General features: G+C 46.4%; 1 protein-coding gene across 3 annotated transcripts in view; it reads left to right on the forward strand.

The window, feature by feature from the left end:
• VWF (von Willebrand factor) overlaps positions 1-22,512 on the forward strand; it is a 137,892-nt gene that overhangs the window by 10,816 nt on the left and 104,564 nt on the right. For all 3 annotated transcript variants that reach the window (XR_012017789.1, XM_072799265.1, XM_072799264.1), the window contains exons 4-6: positions 2,458-2,560; positions 2,847-3,055; positions 10,369-10,493. Coding sequence is in view for 2 of the 3 variants with exons in the window: in XM_072799265.1 (XP_072655366.1) it covers positions 2,458-2,560; positions 2,847-3,055; positions 10,369-10,493 (437 nt within the window). In the remaining variant the exon portion in view is untranslated. The remainder of the gene's footprint in view (positions 1-2,457; positions 2,561-2,846; positions 3,056-10,368; positions 10,494-22,512) is intronic.

Here is a 22,512-nt window from a genome sequence, read left to right on the forward strand (position 1 = left end):
TAAGGAGACAGGTTCTACGGTCATAAGGGACCCAGAGCCTCCAGCTTCCTGGGCTCATCATGCACCCTCTCCTGCAGGCAGGAGGTAGACGGAGCCGTGCCCTGTCGGGTAGGCTCGGCTCCAGAGGAGGCCCAGGAAGGGAGCTGGTCTTCGGTCCACTGCGAAGGCCCAGGGGCATGGAAGGCTCTGGGGAGGGTTGTCACCAGGCTGTCCCATTTGCTTGTTTTCTCGAGATTTTACCTTGGAAATGTCCAAACATGTAGAAACATTGAAAGACTGAGACGGCGACCATCCATCCATATGCCCACTGCTCAGATTCTGCCATTAGTGCTTTGCTCCCTTTGTCGGATCACCTCTCTGGGTGGTTGTGTTTGTTTATCTTTGGCTAATTTCTTGCCGTCAGAAAGTTTGCTTAACTATTCAAAGATTTGCTTGCTGCAAAACTGTTCTAAGTGAAAATGCAGAGCCGGCAAGCTCGTCGGGGAAACAGGACAACACCCTCTTTAATGTGGCTTGGAGCTCTGCAGACCGTGGTTTGTGGGCTGCAGGTGGTCTGGGGGCCTTCTCTGGGGGCCCCTGAGCGGCTGTGGATCATTCAGGAATCTACTCTTAGAATGGGCCAGTTATTTACCCGTGACTCCCTCACCGAGATCTCAGCAGAAGCGACTGTATTTTCTGGTTGGTGTGTGCGTGCGTGTGTGCTTGCGTGCACGTGTATGTGTACATGCGTGCGTGCGTGCATGTGTATGTGTGCGCGCATGTATGCGTGCGTGCTTGTGTATGTGTGTGTGCGTGCGTGCATGTGTATATGTGAGTGCATGGGTGCATGTGCACGTGTGTGTGCGTGTGTGCACGTGTGCATTACAATAGCTCATCGCTGTCCTCCGGCAGCTCTGTCCAGCTCAAGCCTCAGCTGGGGAACTCTTTCTCTCTGATTTGGTCAGTGGCCCAAGCCATGGCAGCAGCCCATCTAATGCAAACATACCTTCCCACCTCCTGCACTTAGTTCCACATTCCATTATTATTATTATTATTATTATTATTATTATTACTTAATTTATTTCAGAGAGAGAGAGAGAGCACACGAGGAAGGGGGGCAAAAGGAGAAGGAGTCTCTTTGCCAAGCAGGGAGCCCGATGTGGGGCTTAATCCCAGGACCTTGGGATCATGACCTGAGCCACCGAGGTGCCCCCAGTTCCACAGACATTCTTGCCTCTTCTTTTGCTGAGCCACTGGAGCCTACACTCTTCTAGGAGAGGGAATATTTCCTCATTTTCAAGCCTATCTTTTTGCCTGGGTTCTTTGCCCCGTTTCTGCAGGACCCTCAGGCGTCGAACTCCATATTTGACTCCCTCTTCTCCAGCATCTTCCATCTCTGTGTCTGCTGCTGCCCCTCATCTTTCTTTCTCATTTTTAGCAACTTCCCAGCTCTGAGGCTTAAGACTCAGACTCTACATTGTTCCCTCTGGCTCCTTCACTCTCTGTGGCCAGTCGGTTATCTTTAGAGATTCCAGTTCTCAGGGCCCCGCAGTGGGATGAATCTCCATGGTGCTGTGCCAAATGGGGCTCCTGCTTGCTTCCCTGCTTTTAGGTCACTGCTCCCACCCTGGCCTCTGCAGGCCTCTGGGTTTGCCTCTCACAGCTGAACCCTTGTTCAGAGACGATTTTCTCTTGTGTTCGCCTATTCACACATATCTCATGGCAATATCAATCATTTATTGCCTCCTTCCTGAGTTTCCCATGTGGATCAAGGCACTTTGCCCGCAGGATCTCTAACCGTCTCCTAGAGAATCAAATTCAGTAAACTGAGACAGAACTCACGAGTCTCCATTTTAAACAAGAGCCCAGGGATTCTGATTTGGGTTGTCCTAAGAGGACATATTAAATAACTCTATCCTGGGGTACCTGTTACCGCTAATTCACAATGTTGCTTTTATTCACTGCCTTACAGTATGGTCAATTGCTGCCTCCTTCTCTTACTTAGATGGTAAGCTCCCAGAAGAAGGGGTCATGCTTTTTTTTTTAAAGATTTTATTTATTTATTCATGAAAGACAGAGAGAGAGGCAGAGACATAAGCAGAGGTTGAAGCAGGGTCCCTGTGGGGAGCCTGATGTGGGACTCGATCCCAGGACCCCAGAATCATGACCTGATCCAAAGGCAGATGCTCAACTACTGAGCGTCCCAGGGATCATGCTATTACAGTTTTCTTTTGAGAAATAGAAGAGACTATTAGTGGACTATGTATCCAGAAGGCGTGCAATAAGTATTTTTAGATGAAGGGAAAAATGAGTGAGTAAATTATATTTTGGGGAAGATTTTTTTGTTGTTGTTCATTTGTTACGTCCTTGGGGAGAGTTCTCCATGAGATGGGATTAATGATGTACATCAGATGATTAGAGGTAAATATCCCGGCTTTTTTGGTAATAATCATAGTTACTGACTCTTTTCTCTTTCAGGGGGTTTCCAAAATGGCAAAAGAGTGAGCCTCTCCGTGTATCTCGGAGAATTTTTCGACATTCATTTGTTTGTCAATGGTACCATGCTGCAGGGGACCCAAAGGTAAGTCAGAAGCCCAGAATGTTCAGGTTAATATGGACCCTGGGGATCACTTTGCAACCCCCCTTGTTTTTTCAGATGAGGGAGCCGGGGCCCAGAGACAGGAAGTAAATGTGCCCAGGGAAAGTGAGTGGCAGGACTGGGTGAAAGCCCCATATCCCGACTCCTGGTCAAGGAGACTTTGCACCAAGGTCCCAGCCCTGGAGCATGGGGTTGGGGTTGGAAGGTGGAGGGACATGGAGGAAATGCATGAGAAGCACGCTTCCTGAGCTCCTCCTTGTCCCTCCAGCATCTCCATGCCCTACGCCTCCAATGGGCTGTATCTAGAGGCCGAGGCTGGCTACTACAAGCTGTCCAGTGAGGCCTACGGCTTTGTGGCCAGAATTGATGGCAATGGCAACTTTCAAGTCCTGCTGTCAGACAGATACTTCAACAAGACCTGTGGGCTGTGTGGCAACTTTAATATCTTTGCTGAGGATGACTTCAGGACTCAAGAAGGTAGGCTGTTCTGGGATGCCGTTGCCCTAAAGTTGTGGTTATGCTAATAATTTCACTGCTTACAAACCTTTGCTGACATTCCTCCCCCTGGCATGTCACGTTTATCCTGCCAACCTTAACTCTTAGCACTTCACCCTACTGCCTAGACCCCCTGGCAAACCACACTTTAGAGCCCCTCAAAGCTGACTTGGTTCAATTTTGAATTCACCCTAGCAGCTTAGGCAGGGTAGATGGTTGGTAGATGGTGGATGGTTTGAACAGATCATCCTGCTTGAGAACAAGAGAACTTCATGGATGAAGCCTATACAGGGTGGTACACTGTCCAAAAAGGCCAGTTTATGTGTGTACTCATGAAGGTAATATGGACAATGTGAAACCACGACTCATCTTTAATTTTCTTTGGATAATTTCAATTACATAAACATTTAGTTAACAAGGCTCCCTTACCAACGCTGAACATCTGTACATGAGGTATTCTTCTTCCTTATGACCGAATAGACCCTCTGATTAAGGGGCAAAGCATCTAGAGAAATGGTTGGCCATTCCTTTCATTTCCCTGTATATGTTGAGAAATAGTAAGATCATTTGTTTTTGTCTTCACCAGCACTGATTTCTCAAACTTTTTATTGACTGATATGTACATTTTTGAAGCCATAATTTTCCTCTAAATGCTGTCTTAGCCACACCAATTTTGATATTTTCATTTTCATTTAGTTCTTTGGATTTTCTACTTTCCATGGAATTCTTTCTTAACCTATCAAAGTGTGTTCAAAATTTCCAGATGTTTAGAATTTCTGGTTATCTTTTGTAACTACATTGATTTCCAATTTACTTATTTGTTTAAAGATTTTATTTATTTATTCATGAGAGACACAGAAAGGGAGGCAGAGACACAGGCAGAGGGAGAAGCAGGCTGTCTGCAGGGAGTCTGATGCGGGACTCGATCCCAGGACCCCAGGATCACACCTTGAGCCAAAGGCAGACGTTCAACCACTGAGCCACCCAGGTGCCCCTTGATTTCCAATTTAGAAATTTGGGGAGATTTGTTTCTGGCCTCCTACATGATCTGTTTTGCAATTCTACATAGGCTCCAAAATAATATATTCTCTGATTGGTACAGGGTTCTATATACACTTAATTCAAAAGTTCGTTAATTGTGCTATGCAAATATTCTATATACTTACTTCTTTTTGTCGGCTTCAACTACCCATTACTAAGAGAATTGTATTACATTTTTCTATAGTGGGGATGAATTTGTTAATTTCTTCATGTAAAGCTATCCAGTTTTGCTTTATTTTGAGCCGTTGCAATTAGATTTTAGAAATGTTGAATCTTAGTGAACTGTTCCTTTTAGGTAATGACTGGTCATTTTTAACAATGCCTTATGCCTTAAAATCTGACATTAATATTTAGGCACCTCACCGTTTTCAGGTTAGTGTTTGCTCATTGTATCTTCTTTCACATTCTCAACCGGTCCGTGTTGGGTTTGTTTCAGATATACTGCATGAAAGAAGCACATAGCTGGCTTTCATTATTATTTTTAAAAGTCAGATTTATCGAGGTGTAATTTACATACAGTAAAGGCCACCCTTCCAGGTCTAAGAGCCTCCACAAAAGTGGAGAGCCATGTAACCACCACAGACTATGGGGCAGTGTCCTCTTTCGAGAGTTTTGTGCTCCTTTGTAGGTGAATTTTCCCCAAGCCTCTAGTCTTGGTAGCCAGTGACCTTTTCTCTTTTCCTATAGCTTTCTTTTTTTTTCTTTTTCCACCAAATTCATGTAACTGTATTCATGCCATACTTAGAGTATTTTGCCTTCTAGGTCTGACTTCTTTCATTGAACATCACCCACCAGGCAACATCTGTGTTGTTGCAGGTATCAGGAGATTGTTCCTGTTTGTTGTTGAGGAGAACTACAACAACGTGTTTACCCACTCACTGGCTGAAGGACGTTTTGTCGTGTCTAGTCTTTGGCAATTAAGGATAAAGCTGGTATAAACATGCATGTAGGGGGTGCCTAGGTGGCTTAGTCGGTTAAGAGTCCAACTCTTGATTTTTAGCTCAGGTCATGATCTCAGGGTTGTGAGAGCTGGGGGCAGCCTGCTTTAGATTCTCTCTCTCCTTCTCCCTCTGCCCTTCCCTCCCTCTAAAAAAATCATTTTCCCCCCTCCAATTTAAAAATTGTGGTAAACACACATAAAATAATATTTACTATCTTACTCATTTTTCGGCGCACACTTGAGTGGCATTAAGTATATTCATGCCACGGTGCAACCAATTTCGGTGTCTGTCTCCAGAACTCTTTTTCTTTTGCAAAACTGAAACTCTATACCCATTAAGCAATAACTTCCCCTTTTCCCTCCTCTTCCCCAGCCCCTGGCCACCACCATTCTATGTTCTTTCTCTATGCTTCTGACAACTCCAAGTACCTCATGTTAGTGGAATCATAGAGGATTTGTCTTTAAGGGCCTGGCTTATCTCACTTAGCATAATGTCTTTACAATCCATCCTTATGTTATGGCATATGTCAGAATTTCCTTTTTCTTTTGGTGTTTAAATCATTTCTTTCAACACAGGCATTGTTTTAAATTTGCACCTTATTTTATAACACATGCCAGCATCTAGAGAACAGGTTTGAGAACAACAGCATAAAGGGATTATTTGTCAACAATTTAACAAAAGTGCTTAAGGCCTTTTGTTTCAGAGGCACAGATGTGCCAGTCACAAAGGGGCACAAAGTAAATGGTCATACGCTCACAAATTTGCTTGGAAAGTAAAATATTACCTATTTACATTGTACATGTAAGTGGGGTATTCTGAAGTACTATCACTATTATTAACAATAAACTCTTAGGAAGAAAGTCTCTTTTTTATTGCAGTACAATTAACATCCAGCATTATATTAGTTTCAGGGGGACAACATAGTGATTCAACACTTCCTTACATTAATTACTCAGTGCTCATCAAGATAAGTGTAGAGCAGCCCGGGTGGCTCAGCAGTTTAGCACCGCCTTCGGCCCAGGGCGTGATCCTGGAGACCCGGGATAGAGTCCCACATGGGGCTTCCTGCATGGAACCTGCTCCCTCTGCCTGTGTCTCTACTTCTGTTTCTGTGTCTCTCATGAATAAATAAATAAAATCTTAAAAAAAAAAAAAGGTAAGTGTAGTCCCCATCTGTCACCTAACCACCTTTTATAATCTTATTAACTATACTCTTCTCCATGCTGTACTTTTCATCTCTGTGATTGATTTATTTTTAACGTTAGTTCATACCTCTTACTCCCATTTAGCTCAGAATTTCCTTCATTTTTAAGCCCGAGTGTATGCTGTACGTGTCTATCATGTTTTGCTTATCCATTTGTATTGTAATGGACACTTGAGTTGTTTTCATGTTAGGCAGAGTGAATAATAATGCAACAAACTGAGGGTTACAGATATTTTTTCAAGACCTTGCCTTCTTTTGGGTAGATACCCAGAGGAGGAATTGCTGGATCATGTGGCAATTCTATTCTTAGTTCTTTGAGGAGCTCCCATACTGCTTTCCATGGTGGCTCTGCCATTTCACATTCTACCTACAGGGCACAAGGGTTCCAGTTTCTCACAACCTCATCAGTATTTGTTATTTTCTGTTTTTTGTTTTTGTTTTTTGTTAATAGTTGCCATCATAGTAAATAAATATGAGGTGGTATTTGTGTACAGCCTTTTGTGTAGACATATACTTTAATTTCTCTGATAAATAGTTAGGAGTGGTATTAGTGGGTGGTATGCCAAGCGTATATTTAATTTTGTAATAAACTTCCCAACTGTTTCTCAAGTTGGCTGTGTCATCTGCATTTCTTCCAGCAATGTATGAGTTCCAGTTGCTCTGATTCATTGACACCATTTGTCTTAGTGATTTTAATAGATGTGTAGTAGTAGCTCACTATATCTCATCCTTGTTATTTTAATGTAACCTAATCTTTCCTGTCCTCTTACTGGGAAGTTTTGCCTCTTTTCATTCATTTTATATTCAGTTGTGGTGTTGATATATTTGGATTTCTATTACCCATCTTATTTTGTGCTTTTTACTATTACTCCCTTTTATTTTTTTTTTTTTTTTTTTTTTTTTTTTTTCTGCTTCCGTTCCAGTTTATTAGCCCCCACCCCGCTCCCTTTTACTCCCTTTTAAAGTGTTCCTTTTTTTTTTTTTTTAAAGATTTTATTTATGTATTTGACAGAGGGAGAGAGAGCGAGCATGAGTAGGGAGAGTGGTGGGCAGAGGCAGTGAGAGAGGCAGACTTCCCACCAACCAGGGAGCCTGATTTGGGGCTCGAACCCAGGAGCCTGTAATCATGACCTGAGCCAAAGGCAGATAGATGCCCAACCAACTGAGCCACCCAGTTGTCCCTAAAATGTTACTTCTTTCCTCAGGACCTCACTGACCCCTCCACTTTGAATACCACTAAATTTAGCATTTTTATTATAGCTTTACACAATCAGTGCTTCTTTAGATACATCTTCATGTTTATAGGTTCTTTGCCCATGATTTTTCCTTGTATCTTATTCTTTTTTCTAGGTTCAATTTCTGTTTTCCTAAAAAACATCCCTCAGTACTCCCTTCATTCAGGGTCTGGTAGTGGTAATAGTGATAACTGGAACAAATACCCCCTCATTCTTATATGATACTTTAGCTAGGTATGGAATTCCAGGACATCAGTTATTTCTCACCATACTTTGAGGATGTACTTGTTGCTCTTGAGAAGTAGGTTGTCAGTCCAGTTGTTATTTCATTGCAGATAATATCTTTTAGCTTTGTATACAAGTCACCTCTTTGTTCTTGATAGTCTGAAATTTTACTATGTTGTATCTATATGTAGGTTTTATTTTTATTTAAATATCTTTTTAAAAAGATTTTATTTATTTATTCACGAGAGACATGGAGAGAGAGGCAGAGACATAGGTAGAGGGAGAATCGGCTCCCTAGAGGGAGCCCAATGCTGGGACTTGATCCCAGGATCCTGGGATCATGACCTGAGCCAAAGGCAGATGCTCAACCACTGAGCCACTTAGGTGCCCTGGTTTTATTTTTATTATATATTTTTAAAATACTTTACTTATGTATTTGAGAGAAGAGAGAGAGAGAGCACAAGTGGGGAGGGCAGGGGGGAGGGAGAAGCAAACACCCCACTGAGCAGGGGGCCCAATGAGGGGCTCGATTCCAGGACCTTTGGATCATGACTTAAACCTTAAAGTAGAAGGCAGATGCTCAACCAACTGAGCCACCCAGGTGCCCTGGTTTTAATTTCAGTATCTTGCCTGAGACTGTGATTCCTGAATCTGAGGACTCCTATCTTCCATCAGATTTAGAAAAATTTCAGTCATTTTCTCTCCTTCTGTTAGACATATGTTGGATATTTTTATTCCATCCCCTTTTCCCTCCTCATTACCTTACTTATGTTTTTCTCTCTACTCCTGTTTGTTGCTTTTTGGGTGGTGTGTTCATGCTGGCTGGTGAGAACTGATTATGTGTGTCTTTTCCATGTCTACATTCGAGTACTGTCCTGTTGGTAGTTTGAAATCAGCAAATCCTAAAAATCAGGACTTTGCTTTTTTCCAGCAGCTGGCTCATCAGCATATCATTACTTAGATCTATCTTCTAGCTCCCTAATTCCCTCAACTCTCTCTAATCTCCAGATGATGTCTAACCCATCAATTGAATTTTCTATTTCCTTGACTATATTTGTAACTTTAGAATGTAAATCTGGTCCTTCTTCAACTCTATTGTTTTTTTCTTATTTTCTTGTCCTTTTATCAGGTTTCAATTTCTTCTTTTTAACAATAGTTTTAAGTATATTTGTTTTATGGCCTCTATACAAAGATGGTATTATCTGAAGTTTTTGGAGTTCTCATGGTATATTAGAAAGTGGACAAGTCTGTGTGGCATGGTGACTAAGAACCCGGAGAGCACTTATTATAATGCCTGGCACACAGTAGAAACTCCATACATTTAAATTCCTTTTGGCTTCTCCCATGGCCAAAAGTCTAAAATTGAGGTGTTGGTAGGGCTGCACCCCCTCCTGAGGCCCTACGAGAGAACCTGTTCCTTGCCTTTTCCAACTACTGCAAACAGTCCTTGGTTTATGGTTGCATCATCCCCATCTCTGCCTGTTACCACATCATCTTTTCTGTGTGTGTCTCTGTCTCTCCTCCCCCTGCTTCCCTCTTATAAGGATATGTGTGATTGCATCGAAGGCCCACTTAGGTAATCCAAAATATTCCCCAAGGATAGTTGGTTTTCTATTCTCAAGTACATTATGTGACCTTGAAACATGCTTCACTCTTCTAGACCTGGTTATGCAAAAGGACTATATATATGCCTGAATGCTCCATGAGTCCCTTTGCAGTGAAGACTCAGAAAGTGGTATTAGGAATTTCCTTTGCATGGTTTCTCCCTATGCCTGTGTCTCTGCCTCTCTCTCTCTCTGTCTCTCATGAATAAATAAATAAAATCTTAAAAAAAAAAAAAAAAGGAATTTCCTTTGCAAAAAAAAAAAAAAAGAATCTCCTTTGGCATGTAAGCCTGCAGGCCCTCCCTTTGTTATGGGAGCTGACAGTGGCATGAAGGGTATAGGCCTAAGGCACAGATGTTGTGAGAGCACAGGGTTGGGGATGGGGGGTGGGGGTGGGGGATGCAGTGACTGGGGGCTCGGCTTCCATTCTTATAAAAACATTTTGAGTGTCCACAAAGCACCAGATAAGAAGTCACAGATAAGAGACACAGCCTGCAGCCTGAATTAGGGAGCTCACTGTTGAAGGGAGTACGAATATAAACAAAAAGAATACTAACACAATAAGAGTCTTGATGGAAAGATAGGGGGGTGTTGCTGAGGGAACACAGGTTGGGGAAGTGGGAAGGGAATAGAACTAGTTCAGGACTAGTTCAGGAGGGCTTCCTGGAAGCGGCAGCTCTGGAGCTGCACCTCAAAGAATGAGATGAGTGGAAATAGTCAAGGTAATAGGTGGTGGAGAACATTCTGTCTAGATGGGAAAGATATGCAAGGACATGGAGACCACATGGATGGGCATGCTCCTCATTGTCTTTCATGTTGTCTCCTCGCTCTGCCCACCCATCCAGCTGCCCCTTGCCACACACTGGCTGAGCTCTGATGCCTGTGTCCTGTGGTATTATGCTGAGGGTTGCATGAAAGGTACTCCCCACCCCAGACACCTAGGTACCAATCTAATGGAAGGTTGATTTGGGTGATGATAGACCTAGAGTTTTCACTCAGAAACCCTGGGTCAGGCTTAATTTCATTCCTGAAACTTTCTCCACAGGGACGTTGACTTCGGACCCCTATGACTTTGCCAACTCCTGGGCCCTGAGCAGTGGGGAACAACGGTGCAAACGGGTGTCCCCTCCCAGCAGCCCATGCAATGTCTCCTCTGATGAAGTGCAGCAGGTGGGTAGGGCCTAGGCTGGGTGTGGTCTGAATGGAGTGGGATTTCTAGGATCAAGAGATAGAATGTCATCTAGTCTCAGATCCTCCATCAAGGCACAGAGTGGGCCTACTTTCTGTGGGTCCCTCTGGTTCTTCAAAGAAGGGTTCCCACATGCCCCTTTTCTCCTGAAAACCAAGTATGGCCAGAGTCTGGTTGGCTCTAATCTAATGCTGTTCTGGGCCTGGAACTCTGAAAGTGGGTCTGTCTAATGAGTTGGTATAGTGAGCGACTAGAATTTTCTGTTTTACACTCTAGTGCCCTCTCTAGTCTCCAAATATCTCCATCATCTCCTGCTAGCTGTCTGAAATTCTGTAGTAGGAAACTATTACTTTTAAGGAGTTCAAGAAGGGGTTGTTATAAAGTGTAAATAGGAGGGTGAGGCCCCAAGGTCTTACCAGCATGTCAGCAGGAAGAAGGTTGCTTTATAGTCGGAGAAGCTGAGGAGGAAAAATGGGCAGGGTGGACCTGAGGTGTTCAACTCAGGCATGGTAACACTTTCCCAAGGCTGTGGTGGCACTTTGTCTCAAGTAAGTGGCTTACAACAATGGAAACATATTCTTTCATGGTTCTGGGGCCAGAAGTCTGAATTTAGTTTCCCTGTACCACAATCAAAATGTCAGTAGGGCTGCTCTCCCTCCGGAGGCTCTAGGGGAAAATCTTTCCTTTTCCAGCTCCTAGTGACTGTGTCATACCTTGGCTTGTGGCCACATCAATCCAGTTGCTACCTCTGTGGTCACATAGCCTCCTTCTCATCTGCGTGTGCCTCTGTCCTGAGACTCTTTCTTTCTTTAAAAAAGATTTTATTGATTTATTCATGAGAGACACAGAGGGAGAGGCAGAGACACAGGCAGAGGGAGAAGCAAGCTCCTTGCAGGGAGCCCAATGTGGGACTGGATTCCAGGACCTTGGGATCATGACCTGGGCTGATGGCAGATGCTCAACCACTGAGCCACCCAGGTACCCCATGGTCCCTATTTCTAACCACACGGTGGCTCATGAGCAGCTTCTTCCCCTACAGAGTTGCCCCTTACCATCCCACTACCAGAACCTTCCCCTTGGAGAGGAGGGGGCAGGACTGCCCACCACCTCTATCTTCTGTAGGAGAGGCCTTGTGCCATGGTGGGTGGGGTGTTGAGAGGATGATGCTTTAGGTGGGGAAAGACCTCACTCAGTGGATGACCCCTCTCCCCCTTGGGATCTGGCTGTTGGGGCTGAGAGAGGAGAAGCAGCATGGCTCCAGGGTGAAGTTAGGTCCCTGTCAGCATAGGGATTGCCCTACTGAGGCAGTGTGTAGTGACTCACTGCCTGGGGGACAAGGTTTCTTGGAGGTGTTATAAGTCAGCACCCTTGTGCAGGGAGTAACTGGGGACCTATCAGGAGCAGTGTCTGTAAGGGAGTGAGAGAGGCAGTGCTGGGCAGTGGAGAAGATGAATGGCCATGTACTTACAACTGAGGTCTCAGCCAATCCTTCAGGGAGCTCTGAAAGTCAGAGTGGCCCCGCTAGGCAAGCCTGAATGGTTGACCAGTTAGACTTTGGATGTAGGCTTCCTTTGGGTAGGGAAGTGGGACAGTTCTCTTGGACTGAGGGCAATGCCTGCAGAGTGACTCAGCTGCGAGCCCCTGCCAGCCAGCGCTCTTCACCATGAGGGGGTGAGTCCTTGGCTTAGAAGGGCATCCATTCCGCTCAGATATCCCCTGCGAGCCAGCAGCTTCTGAGCAGCTCTACCTCCCAGCCCCCACCCAGGGAGCAAGCACACTGGTCAGCCCACGGGTGTCAGCCCTGATGGGCGTCTACAGGCCACAGTGGGCCTCTACAGTTCTGCAGAGAGATGGCAAAACCAAACCATAGGAGGCTAAGTACCTGCCCAGAGTCACCAGCTAAGAAGCAGCAGAATCAATTCCGTCTCTGGCTCCCCCTTATCTGCTGTTCTGGCCACCTTGCCTCGGACTACTCATTATCTTTGCCTGTGGTCCTTGAGTTTTCCCTCAGGAGATGGTTTCCAGGATTCTTAGGGTTCCTTTCAGCTCTAGAACTCTGTGTGTTTCAGTGGATTGGGCTAGAGAGACAGTTTCCAGTAAGTCTTAATAAGCGTTCAGTGGATGGATAAATGCCGAGTCAGTGGTGTTATGTGTCTGGGGGTTAGGACTATCCCCATGGTATCCATCCCCCATCAGCTGCTTTCAGAAGTCCGATTTACCCAGCTCTGCAGGGAAGTAGAGAAACTCTAGCCCTCTCCTCCTCCAGGAGCAAAATAACACACACAAGTGTACACACACACACACACACACACTCTCTCCTACCTTAGCACAAGAGACCTTCTTTACTAGCTGGTTATTTGTGCCGTGTTTTCCATTTTCGTGGAACAATCTGATCTTCTAAACCAAGGGCTTTGTTAGGCATTGGAAAATATTCTAGCTTGATGTTTAGTCCAGCTGCCTAGATGGTAAACACAATTTCCAGTTCATAAACAAGCACATTCCAAATGCCTCTTTTTCTTGGGTTTCCAAGATTTTAGTGGTACTAGGTTTCTGGCTTGTCTGTAAACATCTGTGTCACCTGGAATGTAGCCCGGTACTGGCAACCGGCTAAGGCCGACCAAGTTCTAACACCCGGGAGGAGGGTGTTGTTGTGTGGAAGAGGAGTTTACTCTTCTTTCCAGGAAAACTTTTGAAATATCTGGTGCTTGCCCCTTGATTTTTTCTCATCTGTGGGCCTTGGCATTATGCTAAGGATATGGGTTTGGGATCAGGCCATTTCCTGGCTTTGTAACTCTGGGCGAGACACTTACCTTGTCTAAGGCTCAGTTTCTCCATACGCACAACAGACATAGGGAGAGTAACTGCTATGCAGAGTCACTGTAAGGATCAGAGAAGGAGAGTATGTGTAGAGTGTTTGGTGCGGTCGGGCTCAATTGCATAAGCTGTTCTTGTTATTATTAATTATTATTATTATTTATTGACTCCTGGCATCCTCCTGCTGTCATGATAGTGACACATGCATGAAGTTAGAAGGAGAGAAGTTTTTTTTTTAGCTTTTATTTATTTATTCATGAGACACACACACACACACACAGGCAGAGGGAGAAGCAGGCTCTGTGCAGGGAGCCCAATGTGGGACTCGGTCCCCAGACCCCAGGATCATGCCCTGAGCCAAAGGCAGACACTCAACCACTGAGCTCCCCAGGCATCCCAGGAGAGAAAGTTCCTACTCACATCCACGCTGAGGGGTGGGTGAGGGAAGCCAAATTTTCTTCTGGAGCTGCTTGGTAACCCAAGCGAATTTCAGACTGAGTGTCCTCCAGGAATCACATGCAGTGAGGGGCAGGAAGAGAGATTTTGATCATTTCTGTCTTTATTTCCTAACTCACTGTTTTGCAGCTGGCAGGTGGTTCACCCTGTCCTGGCCTCCAGTGTTCTCAGGCAGGAGCAGGGTTCAAGACAGGGGTGCCTCCACGGTGAGGTGGGGTTGCGGGTCACACCAGGCCCTCTCATACTGAATCGACTTTCTGAGGGCCTGGGCTTTGTCTCACTGTATTTTGCAAATGCAGACCACGCAGGGTAAGTGCTGGACAAGTATTCTCCCCGCCCTCGGAGTACAAAGGGCTCCCCTCACTTATCTGTAAGACGTGGGAGGGGAAGAGGGGATTTTCAAAGGAGAACCTGATACAGGCTGGCCCATTTGGGGAGGGAGACAACAGGGTGGGGGCTAAGAATCCATGAGAGAAGCCTGGTTTGTCTCCAGGGGCACTTGCAGGAGGCTCCAGCTGCAGGCTTGCTACTCACTTTGTCTCCTGGGTGCGATGAAGTCCTTACTAACCAGTGTCCTGGGAGCAACCTGAGAAACTGGTTACCAAGTTCTTAGTGCCTGGGCTGACACCCGCCAGCACCCCAGACCTCCCAAGGCATGGGCTTCTTTAAGCTCAGAACTAGTGTCAGGTTGTTTACCTCAGCAGACAGACCTGGCTTTGTCTCAGCCAATCGGGTTGTGTTCACCCAAGCCCGGAGCGGCGCTCATTGGCCAGGAAGCACAAGGACTCATCTCCTGGGAGGTGATTAGTGGAACTGTTCAGAGGCCTGCTGGGTCCCCAGGGCTCCCCCAGGGTTCAGAAGTCAGGTCTGGCAAATGGGCAGCACTCACAAGTGCTTGTCCTTGTGGCTCGAAGGACCATTTGCAGTGGCAGAGGGTTCTGGGGGGAAGATGACATTGACCTAAGAACTTTCTTGAGAGAAATCTATGCCCCCACTCTCTGGTGCTTTCCCTTCTTTCCAAGCTGGTAGCAAGGAGTCAGCTTATTCTGATCCAGGTCATATTACTTATACCTAGGGGATGAATGTTTCCTTGTTATGCCAACAAAACTCCCCTGAGCCTCTCTCCTGGGACTAAATAATGGCTTGTTTGATTGCACGCAGATTTACAGGGGTTTTTTTCCCCCCAGCTTTTGAAACAGAGGGCAGGACTGCTGGAGTCTGGACCTCAGGGTGCAGACCTAGTAATAAAAAGCCCCAAGCTCCAAATGCTCAGATAATTGATGTTAATTTGCAAGTAACTCTACTACACAATGAACATTTTAAGAAGATTCTTAGGTTGCCTTATATATTTTTTCTTTTTAAATTCCCATTCTGTTGGTCTGGATACTGACTGAACTTTATAAAGGGATCCTGGATCCTGTCCTTGTCCTCAGTCTTCACTACAACAGGAAGCCCAAGGCTGCAGCTAGTCCATCCAATGCTCTTGCTAATTAGAAAAAGATGCCTCTTCCTCAAGGCACTTTACCACTGCCTGTTGGAAAATTACCATAATAAACATTAGACATGTGCATAGAGTGTACATATACGTGTGTGGTGTCTACAGTGGGAAGGATAACCTCTCCACATGTTGCCACCATGCACTGGAGTGACCTGCAGACCTACTCTTTTTTTTTTTTTTAAGATTTTATTTATTTATTCATGATAGACACAGAGAGAGAGGCAGAGACACAGGCAGAGGGAGAAGCAGGCTCCATGCAAGGGGCCCGACCTGGGACTCGATCCCAGGACTCCAAGATCACACCCTGGGCCGAAGGCAGGTGCTAAACAGCTGAGCCACCCAGGGATCCCCTGCAGACCTATTCTCAGTGGCCAGGACCTTGACTTCGCTTCCACTGGGAAATGCTACTGCTGCAGCCATCCTCCCCGCCAGGATCACCTCCCCGCTCCCACCCTGACTGGGAAGGTCATCTCCTGCTTTTGCTGTTGCAATCTGAATGTGAGGCCACTTTTAGGCCTCTAGGCCCAAGAATTGTCTCTGTATGCCTCCCCAGAGTTGGTCCTCAAGATGACCAGTCTTTCTTAAGAAGACTGAGGATGCCACTGATCATTCGGCCGTCCAGTGGTCAATTGCCCAGTGGCAGCAACAGCCTCAGGCAGGTGTCTGCATCTATGATTCATCGATGTCAGGAATCATAGGCTTATAATAACTCAGAGGGGCAGTGAGCCTGTGTGCTTGTGGTGGGATGGGGGTGACCTTGACCAGTGTGCTTTCAGGATCTAGCCTTATAGCAGAGATCAGGGGCTGCCACAGGGTTTCAGAGATCTCCCCCTGCCCCCTCCCTCCCATCAAGTAGTACTTATCTGACAAACCCTTGAGGAGGATCAGATGAGGTCCTAGTACTCAAGCTTTCGGTTCAAATGCCTTCCTAACATAACAATTTCACAATCCTTTAACAAAATATTCCTTAAGTGGCTCTCTTTCCCTTTTCCTTCCCCCTGGTGAGGCAAGAATCCAATAGTGCCCATTCGTACGTGTTTATTGAGACATTCTGTGGGGCTTGGGTGACACTAAACTGCACAGGTTGGACCTGCAGTCTTGTTCAAGGGACAAACACCTATGGGAAGCTAAACAGCCATGAAAAAGAACAACATAAATGCCATCCTGGGTCAGTAGAATTGCCAAAAGAATGGTGAGTGGTATAGTGGCTCAAGGGATCAGCTACTAGCATGGAGCTGATGGATCTTTCCTTCCTGGGAACAGGATGAGTGGAGTGGTTCCATCTCAGGGCTTGGACAGAGCCCAGAGTGTCTGGGGATGGTGCTTGGCCCTTGTCTTGCCAGCCTGCTGAGACCTGCCCTGATCCCTGACAATTGCTCAGATAGCTCCCAGGAGACCGGGTAGAGGGTAAGGAAATTCCTTTGGGATATGGGGACTGACTTCTGTGACACATCTACTATTACCCTACTTCTCATGAGGGCTGTACCCCAATCATCTCAGATAGAGGAATGTCTAACTCTGCCAAAAAAAACCCCACACCCATTTGGTGGAAATCTATCGACCAGTTTCACAGGGGCTTTGTAAGCCAGATCTTGGAATGTGGGTGGGAGTCCCAGGCCAGCCAGAAGATATAAATAGAATCAGCAGCCCTCCCCCATCCATCCTTTGCTGGCTGACCAATGACAAACTTTGCCCTGCCACGAGGATGAATTCTTAAACCCACCACTCTGGACCTGTTCGGGCGCCAGGCGCCTCCAGACCTCCTCCAGTAGCAGTAGCAGGGCACCCACCCCAGGGCTGGAAAGATCAGGGCTTGGATGAACAATCTTGCACTTTATATATTAGCTTCTCCTTCCTTTGTTCACTTCAGTTCTAGGAATGCCCCCTCCCTTCTCCTTTGTCAGCTGTTTGGGAACAAACACAATAGCTAAGCTTTAGATCTCCTGCCACTGCTTTTTCTCCTCCCCGGCCCCTGGCCCCTCTGCGGCTGGGGATATGTGCTGCTTTTCTCTTCCCACCCCCTTCGAACCAGCTCAGCATCTCCAGGGGAGAGGCCTGGACTTCTTTAATGAACTGCAAATGTGATTAAGTTGGGCTGCAGTTGGGTCTGCACAGCCACCCAGGCAGGGTGAAGTCATGGGGTGACGGAGCTGGGGCTGGACCCTCCTGCCAGCCTCTGGCAGCACAGACAGAGATGAAGGAAGATAGAAGCAGCTGATGCTGGGCCCTGGAGTCAGGGACATGCTGGAAGGGTGCACATGAGCTGACTGGCGCTCGTGTCCCTGCACAAACAGTATAGCAGAGAACTGAGGAGAAGCCATTCTCGAGCTGTGTGGCTGCTGTTGACAACAGGCCAGTGACAATCACTATAAGCCCTAGATTGCCTTTCTTGTATCAGGTCATTTAGTTTTATTTTGCAGCAACCAGCTTCTGTAGGTATCACTGTCTGTGTTAGGGTTAGGTCCTGCCGTGAATGACCGGCCACCTACAGTAACAACGGCTTACGTGACATAGAAGTTCATTTCTCTCTTGGTTTAAAGAAGCTCGGGTGGGACATCCAGGGCCAGCACAGGAAGCCTTGGTGTCAGATCCAGGGTCCTTTGGTCTTGTTTCTCTGTTGTTGTTGTTGTTGGCATGGAGCTTCCACTTCATGGCCCAAGATGGCAGCTCATGCCCCAGGCATCACAACCGTATCCCAACAGTGGGAAGAGAAGGGGCTGAAAAAGAAGTACCCTGTCCTTTAGGGGATGTGGCCTGGAACGTACCCCATGATCCTTCTGCTTATATCCTACTGGGCAAAACTTAGTTGTGGCTACTCCCAGCTGGCTTCTTTATAGGGGAGGAAACAGAAATGCAGACACACACCTTGGAAGTGATGGGGTTGGGACTGTAGTACAACCACGCTTCTAAAACCTGTGCTCTATCTGCTGTATTACAGTTGTCTAATCTGGTGTGAGCAAACAGATGGGGAGGATGGGGGCAGGGAGGAAAACCATGTAAATTGTGGTCTGGTGACAGGTGACTGGCGTGTGGGTTGGAATCAGGCTTCGAACCCTCCTCTCTACAGTAGTTTGTGAACTACGTAGTCTGATGACCCCCTGACACTCTTAAAAATAATAGAAGATGTGAAAGAGATTTCTCTATGGATTACCTATTGATGATGGATTTGGATTATCTTCTGATATGTACTATATTAGATCATAAAACTGAGACATTTACAACATACTCATTTAAAAATAATGAACACATTATATTTAACAAGATGGTATCTTTTAAATAAAAGCAAGTAAAAATTCCAAACAGAAAATTGGGTAGAGAGAAGAATGGCATTGTTTCACAGTTTTGCAAATATCTTTGCTATCTTGCTTAAGAGACATCAGCTGGAGTCCCACATCAGTGTCTGTAGTCAGTCTGTGGTGTGATCACTTATCATCATGGAGCCTCTGGATAATTCCACTGTGTACTCATGAAAGAGTGAGAGCCCAAAGGCCAAATAACATCTTAGTATTATTATAAAAATAGTTTTGATCTTCTGGAGCCCTGGAAGGATTTTGGGAGTCTATAGGGGTTTTCTGGACCAACCACGCTTTGTGAACTACTGATCTAGGAATGCTTTCCTCTCTCCATGCCTCAGTTTCCCAATCTGAAAGACTGTTTATCTTGCCTTTCTCTGAGGAGCTGTATGTTCTCTGAAGGTGTTGCAGGCTTATGCAGGGCCAGTGTGTGGGAGCGGGTGCCGAGGTGGTTCTGAAACAACTTCATTTGCTCTGGGGACATTGATGATGTGTGAGATGGGGAGCAGGGGTGGAGGGATGAGCTGGAGAGTAGCAGGATCAGATCCTGGAAGACCTGGCCCTGCAGCCTATCTAAGGAGCTAGAAGTTTGCCCTTTAAGCTGAGGTGGGAACAGTCAGATTTGCCTTATTTACTAACTTGGGCACATGCTAGAGACCTTGAGGCCACATGTCCAGTGTTTGTTGAGTGAAGGTTTGGTTGCCTCCTACCTGCCAACATCTCTCCCAAGGGTCTGAGAGGACATGATGTGGGCCCCATCTCAGACTTATTTGTCTCAGGACCTGGCCTGGCCTTGCGGGGCTACCTGCGGTGGAGCAGGGAAGGCCGGGAGGCAGAGGTAGCAAGCTAGATGTGCCACCATGCTCCACCGTGAGGCCCTCAGACTGTGGTTACCCCAACAAGCCAATTTCAGGCCAGAGCAGAGCAGAGGAAGACCAGAGAGCAAGACGGGAAGACAGACTTTTCCGTTTGTCTCTGTTGAGAAAGAAATCCTAGCCAGATTATCAGGTGCACAAATAAAGGCCAAAGGCATTGTTCTAAGGAGGGAGGTGGCTGTTTCTGCAGAAATCCACTCCCATCCTGCAGGCGAATAAGCAGAAAACACCCTTCTTGCTATAGCTTTCTGTAAACCATTTAATATCTCAAGGGACCTCCCAGGAAATGTGCTGGAGCACTGGTCCCACTTTTCCTCTGAGCAGGGAACAGACAGATTTGGGCCAGCTGGAGATGGGCCATGCTGGACTCTGCCCCATAGTGCTCTCAAAGTGGAAGGGGATGCCTGGATTCCTGGGTCTCTTCTTTTCTCTGGTTGACGGTGTGCTGTGCTGGTGAGAACCCTAGATGCCTGGTCCCTGTCCCTGTGGGAGTGTCCTGTGATATGGCCAGACCACTGTCCTACAGCCCAGGTGATGGCAGCATCACTAGAAAAAACTCATGTGTTGCCTTTTTGGCTTTTTGTTTTTGTTTTTGTTTTTTTTTTGTTCCAAGTTGTGAGTAAAGAGAAAGGTAGGCAAGGGCCTGAGCATCTGGCCCTCTCCGGGGACACTCTTGGATGCCCTTTCAGAGTCCAGGAACATCACTTTCTAAGGGGCATATCTCATGGGGTAGGCAATGTAGCAGAATGGAAAGAACTGGACATAGGCCTCAGCGTCCTCCTCTGAGCCTTAGGAGAGTCTGAGACCTGCCTATCGCAAAGAAGAGTGGGTCCTTCCTCCATCCCCCCGCTGGAAAGAAACCCACTTTGGTTGGGAGCAGTGTGAGCCTCTCAAATAAAAGATTAATGAGAGCAGCCCCTCTGTTCACTGCAATGTCCTTAAGATACTAGTAAAGTGATCATGTTATCATGGCAACCATTTGTCCCTATTTAGCCCAGTCTCCCCCAGGCGGATACAGGGGGACAGGGACAAAGATGCCCTCTGTCCTGCTGCTGAGCTGCCTGCCATTCTGGAGGACAAGCCTACTGCAGAAGGGACAGTGGGAGGGACCTCTCTGGTGGCCAGGAGATCCTCGGTGATGATATGATACGGAGTCATCATTTTTTTGGTGAAACCTTTATCCGTATGATTTCATTCAATCTCCACTCTACCATCTCATCATGTAGGAACTGTCATCCCTATTTGACAGAGGAGCAGGGCTTAAGAAAATAGCCCAAGGTCACACAGGTGGAAGAGGCAAAACTCAGATCTGGAGCCGTGAAGTTATAATAAGTCCAGGGCAGGACTCTTCTTGGCACGCTCTTCAGAAACCTCGGGTTCGCCTGTGTAAAATACCCGGGGTGGCAAACGGCAAGACCTTGGTGGCCAGGGTCCCCTGGTCCACTACAGTGGGTCTTCATTCATCGATTGGCTTGCTCAGGGCACGAAGTGCCTGTTGGGATCATTCCCATGTTACTCAAGGACACCCCTCTCCAGCGAGGTGCGGAGATTTGCCTCAGTCCCCATCGCCAGGAGGTGGCAGGCCGGGCTTCAGCCTGCGGTGGCTGTGGAGTGTCCAACCTGATGGCAGGTAAGCCAGAAAGGTGGAGTCGTGGAGGGAGCAGCCGCTCTCAGCTGCTGGCTTCCGAGATGAGGAGCTGCTCGCTGTGGTCTTTGCCCGCAGGTCTGTAATCCCCCAGCCCAGGCTGCTGTGGCTTTTCTGACAGGTGCAGCCACACCTGACTGCTTGGGCACCCCGCGGGGCCCTGGGCCTCCTTCTGAGGCCCCCACACCCAGGCCTGCTGTGGACTGGGGCAGCTGTGACATTCTGCCTGCTTCCTAGTGCTGATGCCAGACTCTGAGTCCCTGTGGGCAGGGCGTGGATTTTCCCGAGGACGCAGCTTATCCCTGGTGTGGCCAGGGCGCTTCTTGTGGGTGGTGAGCCGCACTGGAGCAGACTGCTGTCCCTCTGGGCTTTCCATGGTCCCTCCATGCAAAAGAGCCCCTCAGTCCTGACCCCTGGCTCTTGGTTGCTCTGGCCATCCTTCTGTACGGTTTGAGCAGATCGATTTCCTTCCCTTCGAAACAGATCGTTTCTTCCCTCCTTTTTACTGTCCCCTTTACTCACACTGATTTACTCTGATTTATCCTTCAAGGCTCAGCCTTCCATTTATTTTATTTTATTTTTAAATTTTATTTTATTTTATTTATTTTTTTCAGCCTTCCATTTAAATGCTCTTGCACTTCTTTCTACTTCTTTCTTTTTGGCTGAAGGTTTTTTTTTTTTTTTTTAAGTTTTTATTATTTACTTACTTACTTTTAAAAGTAGGCTCCATGTCCATCGTGCAGCTCAAACTCACGACCCTGAGATCAAGAGTCACGTGCTCTATGGACTGAGTCAGCCAGGCACCCCCTTAACTGAAGGTTTGAAGTCTGTTCACTACCTCTCTGCTCAGGGAGCATGTCTATGCATAAAAGGGCTGATGCCCCAGTGGGGGGGGGGGGGACCTGTGGTGACAATACTGTACTGTGTCAAGTCCCAGACATGTCATTGTTCCATCTGCCACTAAGAAAAGCTGAGGAACAAAGAGAAGAAAGCAGAAAATAATGGAGAGAGAGGGAGAGAAATCACAGCAGGAGGCCTATTATCAGGGTCAGTGATTATTCAACTCAGTGACCTGATTTCCTGTAAAAATATAGTAAACAAATTAAAAACTAATCCTTTTATGCATTCTATAGATTCTCTTTGGGGTTTTGTATTGGTCAATATTCTGATGCAGAGAAGAGATTCCACTTTAGACAATTGGAATAAAAAGGATTTATTATAGCAGCTAGATGGCTTACAGGTTATTAAAGTGGCTGAATAAAAATCTGTAGGAGGGGATTCCAGAATCCATTCTCAAGTCTAGAAGAAAAACAGCTGCTGCCAATTGAAGTGTAATATCAGTTGGAAGATGCACTCCAACTTCAGAGATTTATTTTGTTACGTAAAGAAAACTTTTATTTGCAGCAAATAAGGAGATCA

The sequence above is a fragment of the Canis lupus genome, chromosome 25, assembly GCF_048164855.1.
Source record: "Canis lupus baileyi chromosome 25, mCanLup2.hap1, whole genome shotgun sequence".
In the NCBI taxonomy this organism is placed as follows: Eukaryota; Metazoa; Chordata; class Mammalia; order Carnivora; family Canidae; genus Canis; species Canis lupus.